Here is an 18,919-nt window from a genome sequence, read left to right as displayed (position 1 = left end):
TCATTGTGTTCCTAAGAGAGAGTTGTTTACAACTTACAAAGCAGGAGACTTTGGTTGTACCAAGATGGGAAACAAGAGTGTGTCACAGATTGTTGAGATTGGTGATATTGTTGTACAAACTAGTACATGTTGCATGTTCACTTTGAGGGATGTCAGACACATTTCAGATATGAGAATGAACTTGCTTGCTATTAATGTCCTTGATAAGGAGGGATATGAAAGCCGACAAAAGAATGGACAGTGGAAGCTTCTCAAAGGATCTATGATAGTTACAAGGGGAAAACTATGCTGCACAATGTATAAGACATGGATGCAATTGAACGGTAACCAGGTAAATACCGTTGAAAATGATGCTTCAGCAAACTAGTGGCACAGGAGGCTGGCACACATGAGTGAAAAAGGGTTACAGGTTTTGGCAAGGCACTCTCTCATTCCCTTGACCAAAGGTATGTCTCTCGATTCATGTGATTATTGTTTGTTTGGTAAGCATCATAGAGTTTCTTTTCGTAAAAGTTCTCAGAGAAAAGAAAATAGATTGGAATTAATTTATTCTGACGTATGTGATCCCATTGAGGTTGAGTCATTAGGTGGTAGCAGATATTTTGTTACTTTTATTGATGATGCTTCACGTAAGACTTGGGTGTATATGTTGAAATATAAAAGTCAGGTACTGCAGTATTTTCAAAAATTTCATGCCATGGTTGAAAGGATGACAGGGTTACCCTTGAAGTGTATTCGAACTGATAATGGTGGGGAATACACATCTAAAAGCTTTGAAGAGTATTGCTCAAAGCATGTGATCAGGCATGAGAGGACAGAACCTGGAACACCGCAACATAATGGTATAGCTGAAAGAATGAATCGCACCATTGTGAAAAAAGTCAGATGTATGTTGAGGATGGCAAAATTACCAAAGCCATTCTGGGGTGAAGCAGTCAACACAGCTTGTTATTTACTTAACAGGTCACCATCAGTTTCTTTGGGCTTTGACATTCCAGAAAGAGTGTGGACAGAAAAAGATGCTTCATACTCTCACTTGAAAATTTTTGGGTGTAAAGCATTCATGCATGTGCCGAAAGAGCAGAGATCAAAGCTTGACAGTAAAGCTACACAGTGTGTGTTTGTAGGATATGGTGATGAGGAATTTGGCTACAGGGTATGGGATCCAGTAAAGAGAAAGACAGTCAGAAGCAGAGATGTGGTCTTTCATGAAAAAGAAATCATAGTAGACCTTGAGAAAAATGAGAAGACTACACGAGTTACTGTTGAGTGTGATGTTTCAACACCGACATAGATTTCACAGGAAAGAGCCACAGATGGTGAAAATGAGCCAGAAATAGAACTTGGGGATATAGATGAGCCAGCTACAGTTGGTGATGAGCCAGATGCTATTAGTTTTGAGCAGGGGGAGCAATCCTCTCTACCTGAGAGTGTTGAGCAGGGGGAGCTACCTTCGGCATCAAGTGATGTAGAGTCTCAGCCTAGGAGATCTACTAGAGAGCGCAGGCCATCTACCAGGTATCCAAGTTCAAATTTTATTTTAGTTACCAGTGAAGGGGAGCCAAAAAGCTTTCAAGATGTGCAGGCTACTCCGGATAGAGAGCACTGGTTAAAAGCAATGAAAGAAGAGATGGAGTCATTACGAAAGAATGGTACTTATGATCTTGTTAAACTTCCAACAGGGAAGAGGCCATTAAAGAATAAATGGGTGTTCAAGTTGAAAAAGGATGGTGACAAACTAGTGAGGTACAAAGCTCGATTGGTAGTAAAAGGTTTTTCTCAGAAACCAGGCATCGATTTTGATGAGATTTTTGCTCCAGTTGTAAAAATGAGTTCTATTCGAGTGGTACTGGGATTGGCAGCTAGTTTGAATCTTAAGCTTGAGCAACTTGATGTTAAAACTGCATTTTTGCATGGTGATTTGCAGGAGGATATTTATATGAATCAGCCTGAGGGTTTTGAAGTGAAAGGGAAAGAGCACTTAGTTTGCAAATTGAAGAAAAGCTTGTATGGCTTGAAACAAGCTCCGCGACAGTGGTACAAAAAGTTTGATTCTTTTATGGTGAGTCATAGCTATAAAAGAACAGCAGCGGATTCTTGTGTGTATATTAAACAATTCCCTAATGGTAACTTCATTATCCTATTATTATATGTTGATGATATGTTGATTGTAGGACAAGATGCTAGTATGGTTTGCAGGTTGAAAGAACAATTGTCTAAGTCTTTTGATATGAAAGATTTAGGTCCAGCAAAGCAGATTCTTGGTATGGACATTATCCGGGATAGGAGAGCTGGAAAGCTGTGGTTGTCACAGGAAAAGTATGTTGAACGAGTGCTTGGTAGATTCAACATGCAACATGCTAAATCAGTTAGTAGTTCACTTGCCAACCATTTTCACCTAAGTAAGAAATCTTGTCCAGTGTCTAAGGAAGAGCAACTAGCTATGTCTAGTATTCCTTATTCTTCTGCAGTCGGTTCTTTAATGTATCTTATGGTTTGTACAAGGCCTGACATTGCTCATGCAGTTGGTGTAGTGAGCAGATTTCTTTCTAATCCAGGAAAGGTTCACTGGGAAGCAGTGAAATGGATTTTTAGATATTTGAGGGGTACCTCAAAAATGTGCTTGACTTATGGAGTTTCACAACCAGTTCTAGAAGGGTTTACTGATGCTGACATGGCATGCGATCTTGATGGTAGGAAATCTACTTCAGGGTATTTTTTCACTTTTGCAGGAGGAGCTGTATCTTGACAGTCTAAGTTGCAGAAGTGTGTTGCTTTGTCAACTACAGAGGCTGAGTATATTGCAGCAACTGAAGCATGTAAAGAAATGCTTTGGATGAAACGTTTTCTTCTTGAATTAGGGTTGAATCAGAAAGAGTATGTGGTATTTTGTGATAGCCAGAGTGCTTTAGATTTGAGTAAGAATACCATGTACCATGCTAGAACAAAGCACATTGATGTTAGATATCATTGGTTACGTTCAGTGATTGAAGAACAGCAGATGCTATTGAAGAAAGTCCATACTGATAAAAATGTGGCAGATATGTTGACTAAGATACTTCTCAGGGAAAAGCTTGAGCTTTGCAGTAACTTGGCCGGAATGAGTTCCCTGGCCAAGGTAAGTTCCAAATGAAACTGCTATGGTGATGAATCTCCTCCTAATGGGGCTGGAGGGGGAGATTGTTAGGAAAATGGGGTCCAGTCCCATGTAAGTGGTTTTGGACCAAGTAAAGGCCATGGGCCTTGATCTTTTATTTTACACAGAGCCCTAGCTACTTAATAAAAAAGAGGTGGGGTTGTTTTATGTGTGTGTCGACAACCAAGCAGAAAAAGAAGAAAAGCCAGGAAAAGCAGAGAGAGAAAAAAGAGAAGGGAGAGTTGGTTAAACGGAAGTCGATCCGTGGTCCGATTGAGTTGGAACCTTGTCAGGAGGTTTATGATTCAGAGTTATACATTCTGAACGGTGAAGATCGGGTTTGAAGCTCTCTAGGAACAAATCCATGGTGTATTTGTTGAGTCACTTATTTAGTGAGATTTCTCCAATTGTTTCTCTAGTTGTTGATTAGCTCTAGTTTTAGCTAGAGAAGAACTTTGTATAACTATTATTTGATAGTGAAGATTTTTCTGGTGGCCCGTGATTTTTTCCTCTACACTGGAGGGTTTTTCACGTAAATCTTGGTGTGCTTTATTTTTCCTGCGCATTTGATTATTGATTGTTGTCTATTGCTTCTGTATTGTTGTAATTATTGCTTCAGGCGCAACAATGCTTTGGTTGTCGGATGTGATTATGATGTAAGGGCCATGTGTTTTGCTGATGAAGTACGTAGTACTCTGAGGAGGATATGGAGTTGCAACTTGGCGTTGAAGGAGTTGCAACTTGGCGTTGAACGTGAACAGCCATGAACTGGGTTTTTGAGCTGTTTCGAATTGAACAACTCAAAATTAATTAAGAACAATAATTATATGATTTGCTGATAGAATACTATATTTTTAATTTTAGTAGCTAGAGTTTGATATTTAACAACTTTAAAAATTTTAAATATTATGTTAGTAATTAATCAGCTAGCCACATATTTCCGTTTCATCAAATCGATTTCATTTTCTTAACAAAGAATAGCTCAGCACCATATCGATCGAAGGTGGTAATCATTGAGTTAGGTCAGATCGTCGAGGGAGCAAAACACATGGCTGCAACCTAGACGGTACCCCGTAAATTAAAGATTTTTATTCAAGTTTCAAACTGATTAAAACATTCGTGAAAACCTTCCTTCATGTCCATAAAATTGAGTTAAGAAACACAAGAAAGCTGTCAAAGCAGCTCTTACATGAGTGTGTGTATGTATATATATATATTTCTTAACGTTACCGACTACGAATTTCTGGAAGACAGTGAAACTCTTGTCATTTTCATTGGAATTTCATGTAGTTATATTTTTCAACTGATTTAGTGGGGGATTTTCCACAATTTAACTTCTTCACGAAACTGCACATGGCAACCCTCAAATTACTACAATTTTCCTTATGATTTCCCTACGCAAACAGGCATTTGTATTGAAGGAGAATCTTTGTTCTTGAAGTTGATACATCAACGCAAATTGTTTCTTCTAGTTGTGTCAAAATCTTTGGTGGTGACAAAATTCTTAATCCGACATAAACTATTGTTCAAACTACCTCACGAAGAAAAATAAATAAATTTACGGGTCCATAATTTGTTGGAAACTTGGAATGCATGAATTATAGTCTGCCACATTTTCATTTTATTTAATTTAATCAATGTTAGTGTTAGGTCGCTGTTGGGATGTGGGCCTTGAGCCACTGAGTCAATCCAATCGCCCATGCCCATGCTGAAACGCCTACACATGGGCCGATCTTCTACAGGCTATAAATATTTCAAACTTGTTACTTTCAGTTCATTTTCATGGATGAAAACATAGTTGGGCGCCCCAACTATGGTGGAGGGCTAATTTATTAGGTTTGGAAGGTCGCTTTATGAGTTCAATTCAAGTTTCAAGTGGGACAATTAGATGCCGTCTAATCTTCAAGTGGAACAATTGGGTTTATATTTTCAAAGCAGATACTATGAAAATTAAAGTTTCATCTGCTTGTCGTGGAAAAAAAAGGAGTCGCAATAAGGCTGAGCGGAAGCCAATTTAGACTTTTAGTTTATAATAACTCTTAATGTCGAGGGATCGGATAATAATGTGAGCTTATTTAATTTAGATTGTTAAATTAAATTTTAATTTTAATTCAATTTATTTATATAAATATTTTTATTAAATAATATTTAATAAATTTCAAGTTTAAATTTTAATGTCTATAATTTTTCATTTTATTTTTTAGGTTATAATTTTTTTGTACTAAAAAATTAGATTGTAAAATTTACTAATTAGATAATATAACGACTTAGATGAAATTTTTTATTAGAAACAAATAAATCAAAATTAAAATTAAAATTAAAAGTCAATAGATTAAAAATTTTCATTACATAAATCAAGTATAAAAATTTTGAAAAAATTTTAATAAATTTTGATATGTTTTTTAGATAGATATTTTTAATAAAAATATTTGACAATTTTTTTACTATTAAATAAATATCGATCAAATTTAAATTATAAACAATATTTTTAATAATTTTGTTTACATATTATTGATTTCACATTAAACTCTATAAATCTATAAATTTAAATTTTTTATAAAATTATTTTTTTAAAAAAATTTACAAACTTCACCAAAAAAGTTTTATATAAATTTTATCCAATTAAATAATTAATTTCAAATCATAGGTAATAAGCCTCCCACGTCTTATGAAAGTTAGTTATTGGTCAGTGGATGCCTTAATCTATCTTCAAAATTTATAAATAAAAAAAGAAACACTCTATCATATTAGAAAAAGCCCCTCTCAACCATGTTCACAAGTTTTGTCCATGAGCAAAGTATTGAAAATCCAGTCTGAAAGGAAATTTCTAATTTCTACTAGTTGTTCAAAAGGAGCTTAATTCCATTGCATAGTTCTTCCCGTGTGCATTTGAATTTTGACCTTGAAGATGAAAGTCGAAATCAAGGAGGTTGATTCTTTGATAATTCCCTCATTAACTTAAAAGCTTTTCTTCTCCCCTTATTATCTGCTACCCAATACTTAGTAGCCCCAGGCCAAGGGCAAGTTGCATGCTAGAGTCGAAAAGTAACACGTCAAGTGGCTATCCATAATGGTGGACTAATTTGTTTTAAACCAATGTGATTAATTACCATCACATTCACAAACCATAATGATAGATTGGGATAAGATTTTCCATCCATATGCTGTCATTTAGGCTCTTGGGATAGCATTTGATTTCAGTGACTAAAGCTATATCTCCAGAAATGGTGGATGAGGTAACGTGCCCAATTAGTTGATTAGCGTGAATTGATAATATTGAGCGTCGGCAAACTCCATTCTTGCACGAAAAACCTATGCTGATTAATTATGAGAATGATCTAGTTTAGCATTTAGCTTTTGCCGAAGCGAAAGTGACCAATTTTAATATTTTTTCGTGTGAAGGAGGAACCACAACAAAGCCGCAACAATGTCCATATTTGATATTCCATAACAATGGGTATAAATAGCCAAGAGAGGCATCAAACAAATGGATGATTGATACGGACCTATGTATATCATAAGGGATGTAAGGTCTATGTCAAAGGGGATGCTTCATGCATGAAACAATCAGTTGAGCCCTCTAATCTTTTACTACACAAATTATATCTTGCCGACAGCAGTGGTCACCGTCAATTTCCTGCACCAATCGATTGGACTTAGTCCTCGCCTTTACCGTCCTCAAAGAATTTGGGCTCCATTTATACAAATTATTATATTCTAAATAAAAATCACAATCCATAATCAAACATCGTTAATTTTTATTGTTTGCCGTTTGTATCTCTTTGAAAGAAGATGAAAATCAGCCTTTAATACGGGTTTAAGGCAAATCTCGAATTATTGTCACACAACAGCGGATGTTAGAAAGATGGCAGTAAAACATTTAACTTTGGCCAAAAAATTGGAACCAAGTTTTAGCACTACATTTTGACAGATACCTAATAAAATAATTTGATGCCGTCCTGCTCCATAAAGAAAAAAAAGAAACGAAACATTTGCTTGCCGTTTTTCTGTTTGTGGTTTGTTTTAAACTTGGAAACTTATTTCACTTTGTCGGCAAAGGATACAAATCGAACTACATCACAGTATTTCTTGGTGGCCCGAAAGGAAGACGTATTGAAGATAAAACATACGACTGCCAGCAGCTTTACAAAAGCAAAAATTTTCATTCGTTTGTGTCGGTAAAAAAATTCAACTTCACAGAAACAACTTACTGAGGCAACAATTTAAACTAAATCTGCTCCCTCTCGCCCGGAAAGGTATATTATATACTAGTACCCAGCTATCCAGGCAATCTTGAAACTACCCCTAAAATATTTACAATAATCTGCCTCTAATAGATACTGGGGGATTTACAAGATGGAATCTAAGTACTGGTTATACCGCCTACGGTTGAACTCCAACAAGCTGCCATAAGTTCGATCAGCGACCCCAACGAAGAGAGATTCTGTATCTGGGCTAAAGGATATTCCAGCAATCTCACCAAAAAGATCGATTTCTTGGCAATTAACATAACCTGAATTTGTATCAAAGACGTGGACGAAATCAGCTGGCTCAGCCATGGCCAGAAACCGACCATCTGATGTGAACTTGACAGCTCTAATTGCTCCCATTCTTCCCTTCAATATAGCAAGGGACTTGGATAAGTTTCTTATGTCCCACAATCTGCATGTGGTGTCCTGATTCCCAGTTGCCAGAATGTGCCCATCAGGGTGCCAAGCTGAAGCAAAAGAATAATCCAAATGACCTTTTAGGCTGCTGGTGACCTGCATCATGCAAATAAAATTAGATACAGAATTAAACATCCAAATGCACAAATTATTTGGAGACTGAGCAAGAGTGACACACTTTGCCAGACTGAGCATCAGCAATTAGGCACTCCACACTATCTCCAAGGACCGCAAGGAACTTGCCATCTGGACTTACAGAGGTATTCTGGAAAGAGCACACAACCATAGAGGAAATCAGTACTTACAAATGATGACAGGTAGAACTTCGAAAGCAGGCTCCTGAAGACTAGCACTTACATTTACAGACCAGTCGAATGAGAAGCAATTAAGGCTAGCAAAAGTTTCAGCATCAAATATTCTGATTTGAGCATCATTATTTGCAGCCATAACTCTCATTGCACCACTGAGGATATAAAAGTTTTCAGTTGCTTGCCTTTCAGAATGTCATCAAAATTGCCCAAAACTCCTAAGAGAAGTATTTCTCACCTAGGATCACAGTACACATCCACCGCATTGGTGATTGCATTATCATCGGTAGTTAATTTTGCACAGAATGCCACCCTGGGTTGATTTAAATACTGAACAAGCAGAAGAATAAATAACAAAATGAGCCAAATAGCAAATAAGATATCAAATCAATAAACCTCTGTAAGCCAAACACGTACCTTGCAAATAAGCTCCCCCTGAAAACCACCTGCCACCATTAAATTTTCTTTAACTGCCATAGTGCTAATCTGCACCCTCAAGAGTTGCTGAGATAGCAATCCATGACGTTTCTACAAAAAAATCAAAAGAAAGAATTTAACTCAAGGACCCTCCGAACAAAGTTAACAGCGAAATTCAAATTTTATCAAGGCCATCCCAACTAACCAGGCTGGGAACAATTGGCTTAGCCACATTCAGCACTTCTTTGCTTTTGCGTAGCAGTGATGACCAATGCATTACTGAGTAATTTTGCATGAGGTACACATCGTGCTTTGATGTAGCCCACAACAGATTTCTCAGCTGCACAAGGAAAAATAAATTAAACTCATTACCATAAACTAATAATAGCTTTCTGCCATACATGAAAGCAGATAAAAAGATAAGATCATGTATCACCTAGAAAGTCATTGAAACTAAAATCTTAAATCAGTAAATCAAAATTCAAGTCTTTTAGCATGCAAGTGTAGAAAACCACACTCTTCCACATAATCCTATCACCTACAAAAAGGGGTATTGCTGTTAACTACAGACTCATTAACTAGCTTCACCACCCAATAGGATGGCCAAAACAATTTATAGTCACAATTCAGTCTTCCAACATCGTTCCATAAAAAAAATAAAAAAAAGGAGACAAGTTCATTTGAATTCCACACAAAACAAAACACTAAGAATGCCCAAGTCAAAACAGTTAAACATGATTGTTGATTGAGCTCAGTCCTATACAAAATTCAAGCCCCAATTCACTTTCCTCAAAATACCCATTATGGACATAGAAAGGAAAATGAAAAAAAAAAAAAATCACAAATAGTGGGTAATGCATGAAAAGTTTGCCTCACAAGACAAAAATGATGAAAGAAATAGAAAATTATGTTAAAATTATAAAAAGGACACAGTTTAAAGCATAAAGGTATGACTCAACACCATGAAACTCTCAAGATTGCATAGAATTAAATGAGTAGACCACAGGAGCCATAAAGCACCATTTTTCTTTATTGTGCAAATCAAGAGAGTAATGCAGAAAGATTATTCCACTGCTAAGGATGGTAAAATAGTTGGGACTCACCCCATATAGCTTAAAAATATGACTCAACACAATCACATGTAGATATGATATAACACGAGTTGGCTTGGATCACATGCAAAAACAAACAGTAGAAATGCATATGTTCCGAATAGAAAAAGAAAAGAGAATCACCTTCACACAGTGGCTAATACAAGATAAATTAGCCACAAAAAAATGATAAAATAAAATGGAATATCTATAAACTGACTAGCTGCTATGAAGAATAATGCATAGAGATTACCACACAGTAACTCATGGTGAACTAGAGACGGCGCACACCTTGTAGCTCATGTCAACACTACCTAGTATCTATTCAACAACTCCAGACTTCTATCGCAAAAAAGGGAAAAAAAAAATAAAGAAATGGAAGCATAAAACCAACAATGAAAAAACTACACACCAGCACCACCAATGCATATCTATACAGATCCAATAATCCATTTACCCCCCAACTAAGATTCAAAAGCCAGTTGGCATAGACAATTTACAGATCATTCACAACACAAAAACTTTCTTTCGTAATTTGGCACCAGTAAGATTTTTCTATATCTTGATTGCAAAACAAATATACAAAAATAAATCTGAGAAAAGGGAGACTTCAGCATGCACATGAAGGAGATCATCCAAGAACAACGTAGGACACCAAATCAAGTAAAGTAACACAAGTTGGATTACTCAGAACAAATTATATCTCAGAACAGTAAATCAAGCAAATTAAATTGAATTATGCATGCAGGTGGTCCCGCAAAAGCAACAATAAAGTAACACAGCTCTGATAATTATGAATGCATCTAATACTATAAAAACAATCCTGCATGAAGAAATGCAAATTAAGTGTAAATTGCACTTCAAGTACAGGACATATCGCTCTACTCTAATTACAGGAATCACTACATGGGCCTCTTAAATGCTTCCTATCATACCATATAAACAGCACTTCTTTACCTCGCTAGCTGCTCAGAAATTACTCCCAACCTGCATTGAAGGCTGAAATAAGAGAGAAATAGCATTCCTAAATGCCACAGGTTAAATTCATATAATTAGCAGGCAACATAAAATATATTGCCAATCCACATTACAGGAACAATAAAAAAAACCATATATCTAAATGCAAAAATAAGTTTATAATCCTGAGAAATGCCAATGACTGAATTAAAGGATAAAAACCAGATAAATCAACACCTGAATTCACAACAAGTATGATGTAGCTGCCTTAGCACTTTGTTCAGATGAGCGTAGCTAAATGTTAAACCTATGGCAACTCAATACCCATAGTCATCTAGCATCACAAAAGACTACATCTAAGAAATAATTCAAAACTCATCAACATCATGGGCTTCCCAGTTGTTGGAAACTAAAGCAGTGGCATGTGCAAGCATATGCAAGAGGGAGCTGTGAGAGTACGTGGTTGAACTCTGTGCATGTTTGTGAACAACTACAAATGTAAAGCTCTACAACTATAAAATGTTAATCAAATTTCAAAACCCCAAGTCATACCACAACCACGAAGCATCAATATCCGTAATCAGATGGTACCTCCGCAAATATTGCTTTTAAAATTTTACAATTTGTATAACTGTTAGCATGCTCAAGTATAAACTAAAGCATCCTTCACAAATCTGCACAAAAAGGATTCATGTGCATACAAACCCCATCTTGATGCCTCAAATGGGTCCATTAAAATTCGGCATTGCTGACCCTCATCAAATCTCAAAAATGTTCCACTCTAAAATTAGCTGGCTGCTGCCAAGTTAAGTATAGAGCCATCTAATTTACATTTATAACAAAAGGGAAAAAAATAAATTAATGAAGCCTAAGGTCACATAGTGCAGCTGTAAACTCCATACCTTCCAATGAATGGTTCACGCACAGAGCTACAATCAAATAATATAACATGGATAGTGTAATAAAATGACAACAGGACCTGCAAAACTATGAGACTAGTGATATGCAAATAATTGAAGTTCAAAACATTTGAAAAGGATGAGTACATGAATCACCAATACCAAATTTATGAGGATGCAGAACAATATGCAAAACTTTATGGCAGCAAACTGCTCTAAATATAAAAATAACACAATTCAAATTCAAAAACTCTCAAAATATCACGTCTATAATAAACTGCAGGTACGTTTAAATACTATGGAAAAAAGGACACGAAAGTTAAGCGCAGAATGAATTTAAAATTGATATGCATTCAAAGCATTGAAAGTACGGACATGTCATTTTAAAAATCAACTAAATTCTGCTTGAACAGACTATTCATAAAAGAAAGATGAAGAGTGGAAATGTCCACACAAAGAAATGCAATGCATCTGCCTTAAAATGGGAACAAAATTGCAAAAAAAAAAAGGACCAGTAGTAAAAAAAATGAAGGTAGTGAGCAAATTCTCTACCTGAAAGTGCACAATTGTCGATTTGACAAGTCTTGTGTTAAACTGAAAGTCATAGAAGGCCTGTCCCTTCTCTACTTGCAAGCATTCCTGTCAACACAATATGAACATTTAATTATTTAGCCCAAAAAAAAGGAAAAAACTACATGCCCTTAGAACACGGTGATAAATAAACAGCTTTTCCCATCCTATTTATGTCAAAGTTAGAATTAACGTAAAAAAAAAAAAAAAAAAAACCGTTTTAGATTTAGCAAGAAATACAGAAACTGACCTTTTCCATATTTTCACGAGAACCAAAGAGGTTCTCGTAGTTCTTGTACTGTCTCAATCTCGTCTCGCGGTACTTATCTCTAGTGAAATTAAGCCTCTCCCAAGGAATTCCTTGTATATCTTTTCCGTTTCTTGCTTCCACAGCTGATGTATCAGTTTTCGGCTTACTCTGTTTCCAAATAACCACAAAAATATTTGTAAAAAACAAGTTAATTACAGATTCAAGAATCTAAATCCTGAGAATCAAGCATAATCGTGAAAGATTTAAAAAAAAAAGAAAAGAAAAACCTTACTGATTCAAAATCGTCTTCAAAGTCGGAGTCAAAGTAGTCAAATTCAGCGGTGTCTCTCTGTGGCGCAGGTTCAGCGAAGGGACTGTCGTGTTCGAAATCATCGACGTCGAAGTAGTCATCGACAACGTATTCGAGATCGTCGTTTTGGAAGTGTTCCATTATTCTATAGTCAAGACACAGGTTAAACAAAATTTTAGTGAAAAAAAAAAGCCTTAAACGCCTCTATTACTTACTATTATCAAACAAGAAAGAAATAAGAAAAAAGTTATTGAATGAGGAATTTGAAAAGAGAATTTCAAAAAAAAATGAAAAAACATAAAAAAATAAACAACAAAATTTAAAGAGTCCTAAACGGTTCATTCATAGCCAGCAAAAATCATTCAAAAATATAAGAACAGCTTGAAAAGAATGACTGTGAATAAAGAAAAAAATTACCTCCAAATAGTGATGGACTGTAGATCACGAAGAGACAAAGAACAAAGAACTTTAAAACCAAAAGAACGGGCAGAACAAGAAACACGAAATAAAAGACGCACACAGAACGGGAATCAGAACGGTTTCCCGGGAAACAAACAGAGAGATAGAAAGAGAAACCTGAAACAATTCAAAACCGATAGTACAGTTACAACTCGAATGGAGAATCCAAAATAGATTAGTTTAACTGAAGATTAAGCAAAAAACAATTGAAGAAGAAAACTAATAAATAAAAGAAACAAAGGAAATGTCTAGAGCTTTTTGCGAAAAGAGCAATGAAGCCTCTATAAGTGGCACTGCTTAAATAGCGGTAAAGCCTAAGGGCTTGGCTGCGGGGCAGTATGACTGTGGACCCCAAGAGCGAAGGGCCCAATGGTTCAAACAAAGGAATCCCGTGTGCTTTGTAGGGTCCACTCTCAACTGCCCGATTTTTACGGCGAACTTTGCCCTGATGGCGGTTAGTTATTACAGACCGCAAACTGAATTAGTTGGATTTTTAGTGGTAAAAGATATAAATACAAATGGATTAAGCTGTAAATTAGCTTGAATTTTTGGGTTGTTTTTATACAGGTAAACATGTTGGGTGCTCACCCAGGCCAAACCGCCAAAGGGTCAAAGTTCTTTTCTCTATTACCATTTTCACTTTCCCAAACTACCCTTGAAAGTTTCATGTAATCTAATAGCGTGATTTGTTAACTTAACGTGTTTGTCAATTTCCGCGTGTAAATATTTTAACATTTAAGAATAGGTAAAGGGGTAAGAAGGTTCAAATATTATCAGAAATTTTTTTTTTCTTTTAATAAATTACAGGTTTTTTTAGCCGATCAGTAAGTTACTCGTTGAGATCCATTTTGAATAACAGGAAACTAAATCCAGGGTGGACAATCTAATTCACTTTCAGTAAGTTTTGATCCGATCTAATCTTATTAAATTTTTTTTTTTTGAAATCGGGTCTAGCAATGTTTAAAAAAATTATATTTGAATTTTAAATAAATTTGATCTGATTTGATATTATTTAAAAATAATTTTTAAATTAATTTTTTATTTATATATATTTATATAATTATATAATTATATTTAAAAATAATATTTTTTATTTTAAAAATAATATTTTATTAATTTCAAATCGAATATAATTTATATAATATTAATTTTAAATTTTAAAAATATTAAATTAAATCAAATTTAAAACGAATAAAAATTTAGGTTGGTCCTATCATTATCATCCTTAACTAAATCCACACATTTATCAAACAAAAAAGATCCTCATTATCTTTGATAAAAAACTGTCTGAACCGATCTGTCACCGTCCCTAACTAAATCCACATGTTTATCAAACAAAAAAGATCTCGTTATCTTTGATCATTGCCACTTTTTCTCCCAAAACTTCTGGCAATTTCTGTAAAGTCAATCCAAGCTATTTCCAATAATTGGTTTGATTCAAGTTGCATATTTGAGAAAGAACCGGATATATTGTCGGTTTATGGCCATAGCATTTTGTTTTTCACTTTAATTTTCTTTTTTTCGTTTTTTTCATTTCACCCGAAAAAGACGGTTTTATAAAGTCGCTTCCCAAATGTTAAAATTATTAATGCAGAATAAAAATTTTGAAACGAATATATTTTAAAATGTATTATTCTAAAAGTTCAGTATTCATAATTATATTATTTCAATAAATTTTTTAAAAATGATTACTAAAATTTGACGATGTAAAAATAATTTTTAAAAAATTAATAACATTAAAAACGAAAGAAAAGATAATTAAAATACAACATGAGTTATATTCGATTTGTAAAGATGAATATAAGTTATTAATAAGATAATATATATTATAATTAAATAAATTAATATTTTATTTTAAAAAATTTGAATTTTATAATGGATCGTCTGAAGCAAAAAAGAAAAAAGAAATTTTAAAAATTTTAAAAAATCATCTCCTGAAATGGATTTTTTTTAATTGAAAACCTCAAATTTTCTCTTAAAATTCCTCAAAAATTATTAATTTTTTTCATTATTATTTAAGGGTTAATGGCACTTTTAGCTCATGAATTTTAATCTAAATTTATTTTAATTTTTTATTTTAAAAAATTTTAATCGGATCTCCAATTACTCAAAACTATCTCATTTTTGTTATTTCATTTATGAAATCATTGAAATTGACTGTAAATGTCAATAAGTATCATATGATGATGTTAACAGATACCCAAGTGGTAAAAAAGGATCAAAATAGATTTTTTTTTGTTCAAAATTTAGAGATTAATAATAAAACTATCTCACAATTTTATATTTTTCATATATTTTTAAAAATATATGATTTTTAATTACTTTTTTATATATTTTTTATAATATAACTTATTAGTTAGATTTTTTATTTTAAATTTATAATAGATAATTAAAACTTAAAATTAAGTTAAAATTTTCAAATTGCTTTTAGAAAAATTCAATACATTTTTAAAATAAAAAATTTATTTTCTATTAAAAATATTATTTTACTCATAAATCATAATAAAAAATATTATTACTATCCTAAAAATTAAATTTTTTAAAATATTAAATTATCTTTTATTTTCCTTTTTTAATATATTTTATAAAAGAAGATTTTTAAAAAAGAAAAAAATAAAAATTTTGTAAATTACATTTTTTATTTTATATGAATATAAAGTTAAAAAAATAGATTCAAAATAGATTTTTCAGATCGAAAATAAATTTTTGAATAGATTAATAAATCTATTTTTTTAAATGAGATGAAAATTTTTACATAATATTTTAAATAGATATAGAGTTTTTATTTAATTTTTAAATGAATATAGAAAAATTTATTGAATTTTTTAAATAATATGTAATTTTAAAAAATTGTTTTTATTTTTTTATTTTTTATAAATATATATTTAAAAAAGGAAAATAAAAGGATATTTAATATTTTTAAAAATATTTATTTTCTGGATACAAAGCAATATTTTTTATTATGATTTATGAATAAAATAGTATTTTTAATAGAGAATAATTAATTTTTTAAATAATATTGATTGTTTAAAAAATGAATTTATATTTTTCAATTTTAATTTTTAAAAATATATTTTCTATTAAAAAGCAAAAAATAACAAATTAAAAAAATATAAAAATACAATTTTAAAATTAATATTTTATAAAATTTACATAAAATATATAAAATTTTGAGATAATTTCATATTTGATCTTTAAAATTTGAGATAATTATATTTTGTTTTTTTTGTCACTTAAGATGTTTATTGACGTCATAATGTGACTTAATTGATTATAAATTTAGATTGTTATATAGATAAAATGATCAAAATTAAATAACTTTAAGCAATTAAGATTTAATTGGAATTTTTAAAAATTAAAAATTAAAATAAAATTTAAGAATTATGAATTTCATTAACTTATTTTTAATAAAATAATTAATTTTTAAAATTTTAAATATTTTAATTAACATATATCATTCAAACATATCCGAGAGTTAGGATGTCAGTTGCCAGGATGTCGGTTGCCAGAGGACTTTCTGTTCCGAGAAAGACCCTTGACTTGACATTTTAAGATTTCTCTTGATAATTGCCAAGAAATTAGCAAAAAATATTAATATATACACTATTAGATGGAGATATTTTGTAAATTATTAAAATTGACGTATTTATATTAAAATTTATAATTTATTTATATATAAAAATATAAAAGATAATTTTTAATTTTATTAAATTTATATTTAATTATTAATAAAATTTTAAATTATATTTTTATATCATTTTTATATAATACATTTTAAATTGTTATATTAAACGTTTTAATTTTATAAAAAAAATCACTACCATATATTTATTATTTATTATATTATTTTGTTAATTATTTAAATAAACATAAAATATGTGATACTAATTTTTAATTCCTTTCATAAGTTTTCTTCACGTTAATTAATTAAATAAACAATGAGTCGGTACGACCCATCTCCCCATATGCAGTCCACGAGATACGATACAGTGTGTCCACGTGTTTAGCTCGCAGTCCCTTTCAAGAGCCTTGGCATTCTCCGATTCCACCACGTTGCTCATCGCAGCCGACTAGTCCCTCGATTTCCGCCTTTTTTAATTTGTTAGGGCAAAAAAATAAATGAAATAAAAACCAGTCTTAACTTCCACTTAATCGCGCTTGATGCCATCTCGGCGGTATCGGTGTCCAGTCCCCCTGTTAGTAGTCTAAGATGGTGGTCTGGTTGGTGAGGGGTTATCGTGCACCGTTTTCCTTCTTGTTTTTGGTCCATTTTGGATTTTTGGTCGGTGAAATAGGGACCCACCCACGGACTTGGGTGGGTTAAGGGATTCGTGTTTTTTTTTTTTTTTTTTAATTTTTAAAGGTAAAAGGGTTAAAAGATTTCAAAATAAAAATTTAATAATCATTAAATGTTTTAATATTTTATTATTAATTAATTTTTTATTTAAAATCAATTAAATTTTTAAATATTTATTTTTATTCAATTATATTATTGATTGGATAAAAATAATAAATAAATATTTTTAATAAAAAATTAATTGATAAAAATAAAAATTTAAAAATTTTTATTAATTGAAAAAATAATAAAGTTTAGATAATTATTAAATTTTAGTTTAAGGTTTTTTTAAAAATATTTTCGCTATTTAAAAGCCTAAAAGGTAAGGTCCGTTTCATGGTTCGTGCTTTCTTGTCGGCTGGCCAACCTTCTGTCATAATAGATTCACCTCAACAAACGAAATGAGACCGTTGGGCTTTGGCTGGCATTGATAAACGGTAAGGCTGCGTTTGGAAACTTTTTTGCTTTAAAAACCAAAGGTATCAGTGGCACTCTTAAGCCACTCATGTCTACAGCTCCTCTGCCATCTAATTGTAACCGTGTCCCACAAACAGAAAATGGATTGAATATGAGCTTACCCACTTTTGGGCTTTCATATTGTATATTTTAATTTCTCACTTTCTTTTTTCATTTCTTGGTATTTTCATAAAAATTTATGATAAAAGTTTTAACTAACGTCAACAGTTAACGAGATCCTTTATATTAATAGAGTACTTTTAGTTAATTCTCTCTTTTACATATTATTAATTTTAATTTTTTTAGAATTCTACTAAAAATTTTAACTTTATTTAAAATTTACCTTCCATACCCTAAAACAAGAAACATTTCCTATGTCACATAAAAATAATATATGCATACATCCAACAATCTTAAATATTCCATGCCTGGCTAAAACCATAATACATATTTATATGTATATGTATATATATATATATATATATGTATAATTAGAGGAAAATTGCTTTTCAATTTTCGTTGAATATATGAGGGCTACATCTGTGGAGACAGCCAAAAAGATTGGAAAATTATTTCCTGCGGCATATGCTTCCTTATTTTATTGTGACTACGTATAAAAGAAAATTTATATCAAATACATCATTAATATATAAGTTTTATATATTATTAATAAATTAAATGATATTATATCATTAATAAAATGAATCAAATGATATGTATCAATAATGAGTAAAATTTTAAAATATTTAATTTTTGTATAATTATTTTAATGATTAATATTTAATTATTAATTAAATAATATATAAAGTTTATACAATATAATGTATCAAATATAATTTAATATAAAAAATATATAACTAGAAGCAATACTACATGCCCCTCCTATTTGCACCGCCAACTCTATCCCGCCTGACGTTGCAATAAGCTAAAAGTTAAGTTTTTATTTCTTTCCATTTCTTTAGTTTGTTTCCGTAATTTGATCACTAATCACAGTTAGACTCATTTAGGAATAGAATCAAATACCTACCCAGCAAAAGTTTTACCTCCTATTAACATATAAGCA

The 18,919-nt window shown here is 31.9% G+C and overlaps 1 protein-coding gene across 5 annotated transcripts; it reads right to left on the bottom strand.

Annotated features, from left to right (window-relative positions):
- Positions 1-7,279: 7,279 nt before the first annotated feature.
- On the bottom strand, positions 7,280-13,338 carry LOC111312375 (putative WD repeat-containing protein C2A9.03). 5 transcript variants are annotated; one of them, XM_022912581.2, is made up of 11 exons: positions 13,182-13,338; positions 13,023-13,039; positions 12,588-12,750; positions 12,296-12,463; positions 12,028-12,114; positions 8,734-8,868; positions 8,529-8,639; positions 8,350-8,441; positions 8,161-8,266; positions 7,982-8,068; positions 7,280-7,899 (listed from the first exon to the last, which is right to left on the bottom strand). In XM_022912581.2, exons 3-11 carry the CDS (start codon positions 12,744-12,746, stop codon positions 7,486-7,488), a joined length of 1,359 nt encoding a protein of 452 aa, XP_022768316.2. In that variant the 5' UTR covers positions 12,747-12,750; positions 13,023-13,039; positions 13,182-13,338; the 3' UTR covers positions 7,280-7,485. The 5 variants fall into 5 exon arrangements, with proteins under 5 accessions (XP_022768316.2, XP_022768319.2, XP_089621464.1 ...); XM_022912584.2 differs by having other exon boundaries at positions 13,023-13,338; XM_089765338.1 differs by lacking the exons at positions 12,296-12,463; positions 12,588-12,750; positions 13,023-13,039; positions 13,182-13,338 and adding an exon at positions 10,555-10,606 and having other exon boundaries at positions 12,028-12,105.
- Positions 13,339-18,919: the final 5,581 nt, after the last annotated feature.

Source organism: Durio zibethinus, chromosome 1 (genome assembly GCF_047325235.1).
Source record: "Durio zibethinus cultivar Kanyao isolate XHJ-2024 chromosome 1, ASM4732523v1, whole genome shotgun sequence".
NCBI lineage: Eukaryota > Viridiplantae > Streptophyta > Magnoliopsida > Malvales > Malvaceae > Durio > Durio zibethinus.
Note: the sequence above shows the minus strand (reverse complement) of the source record. Positions and strands in the feature narration are given on the sequence as shown.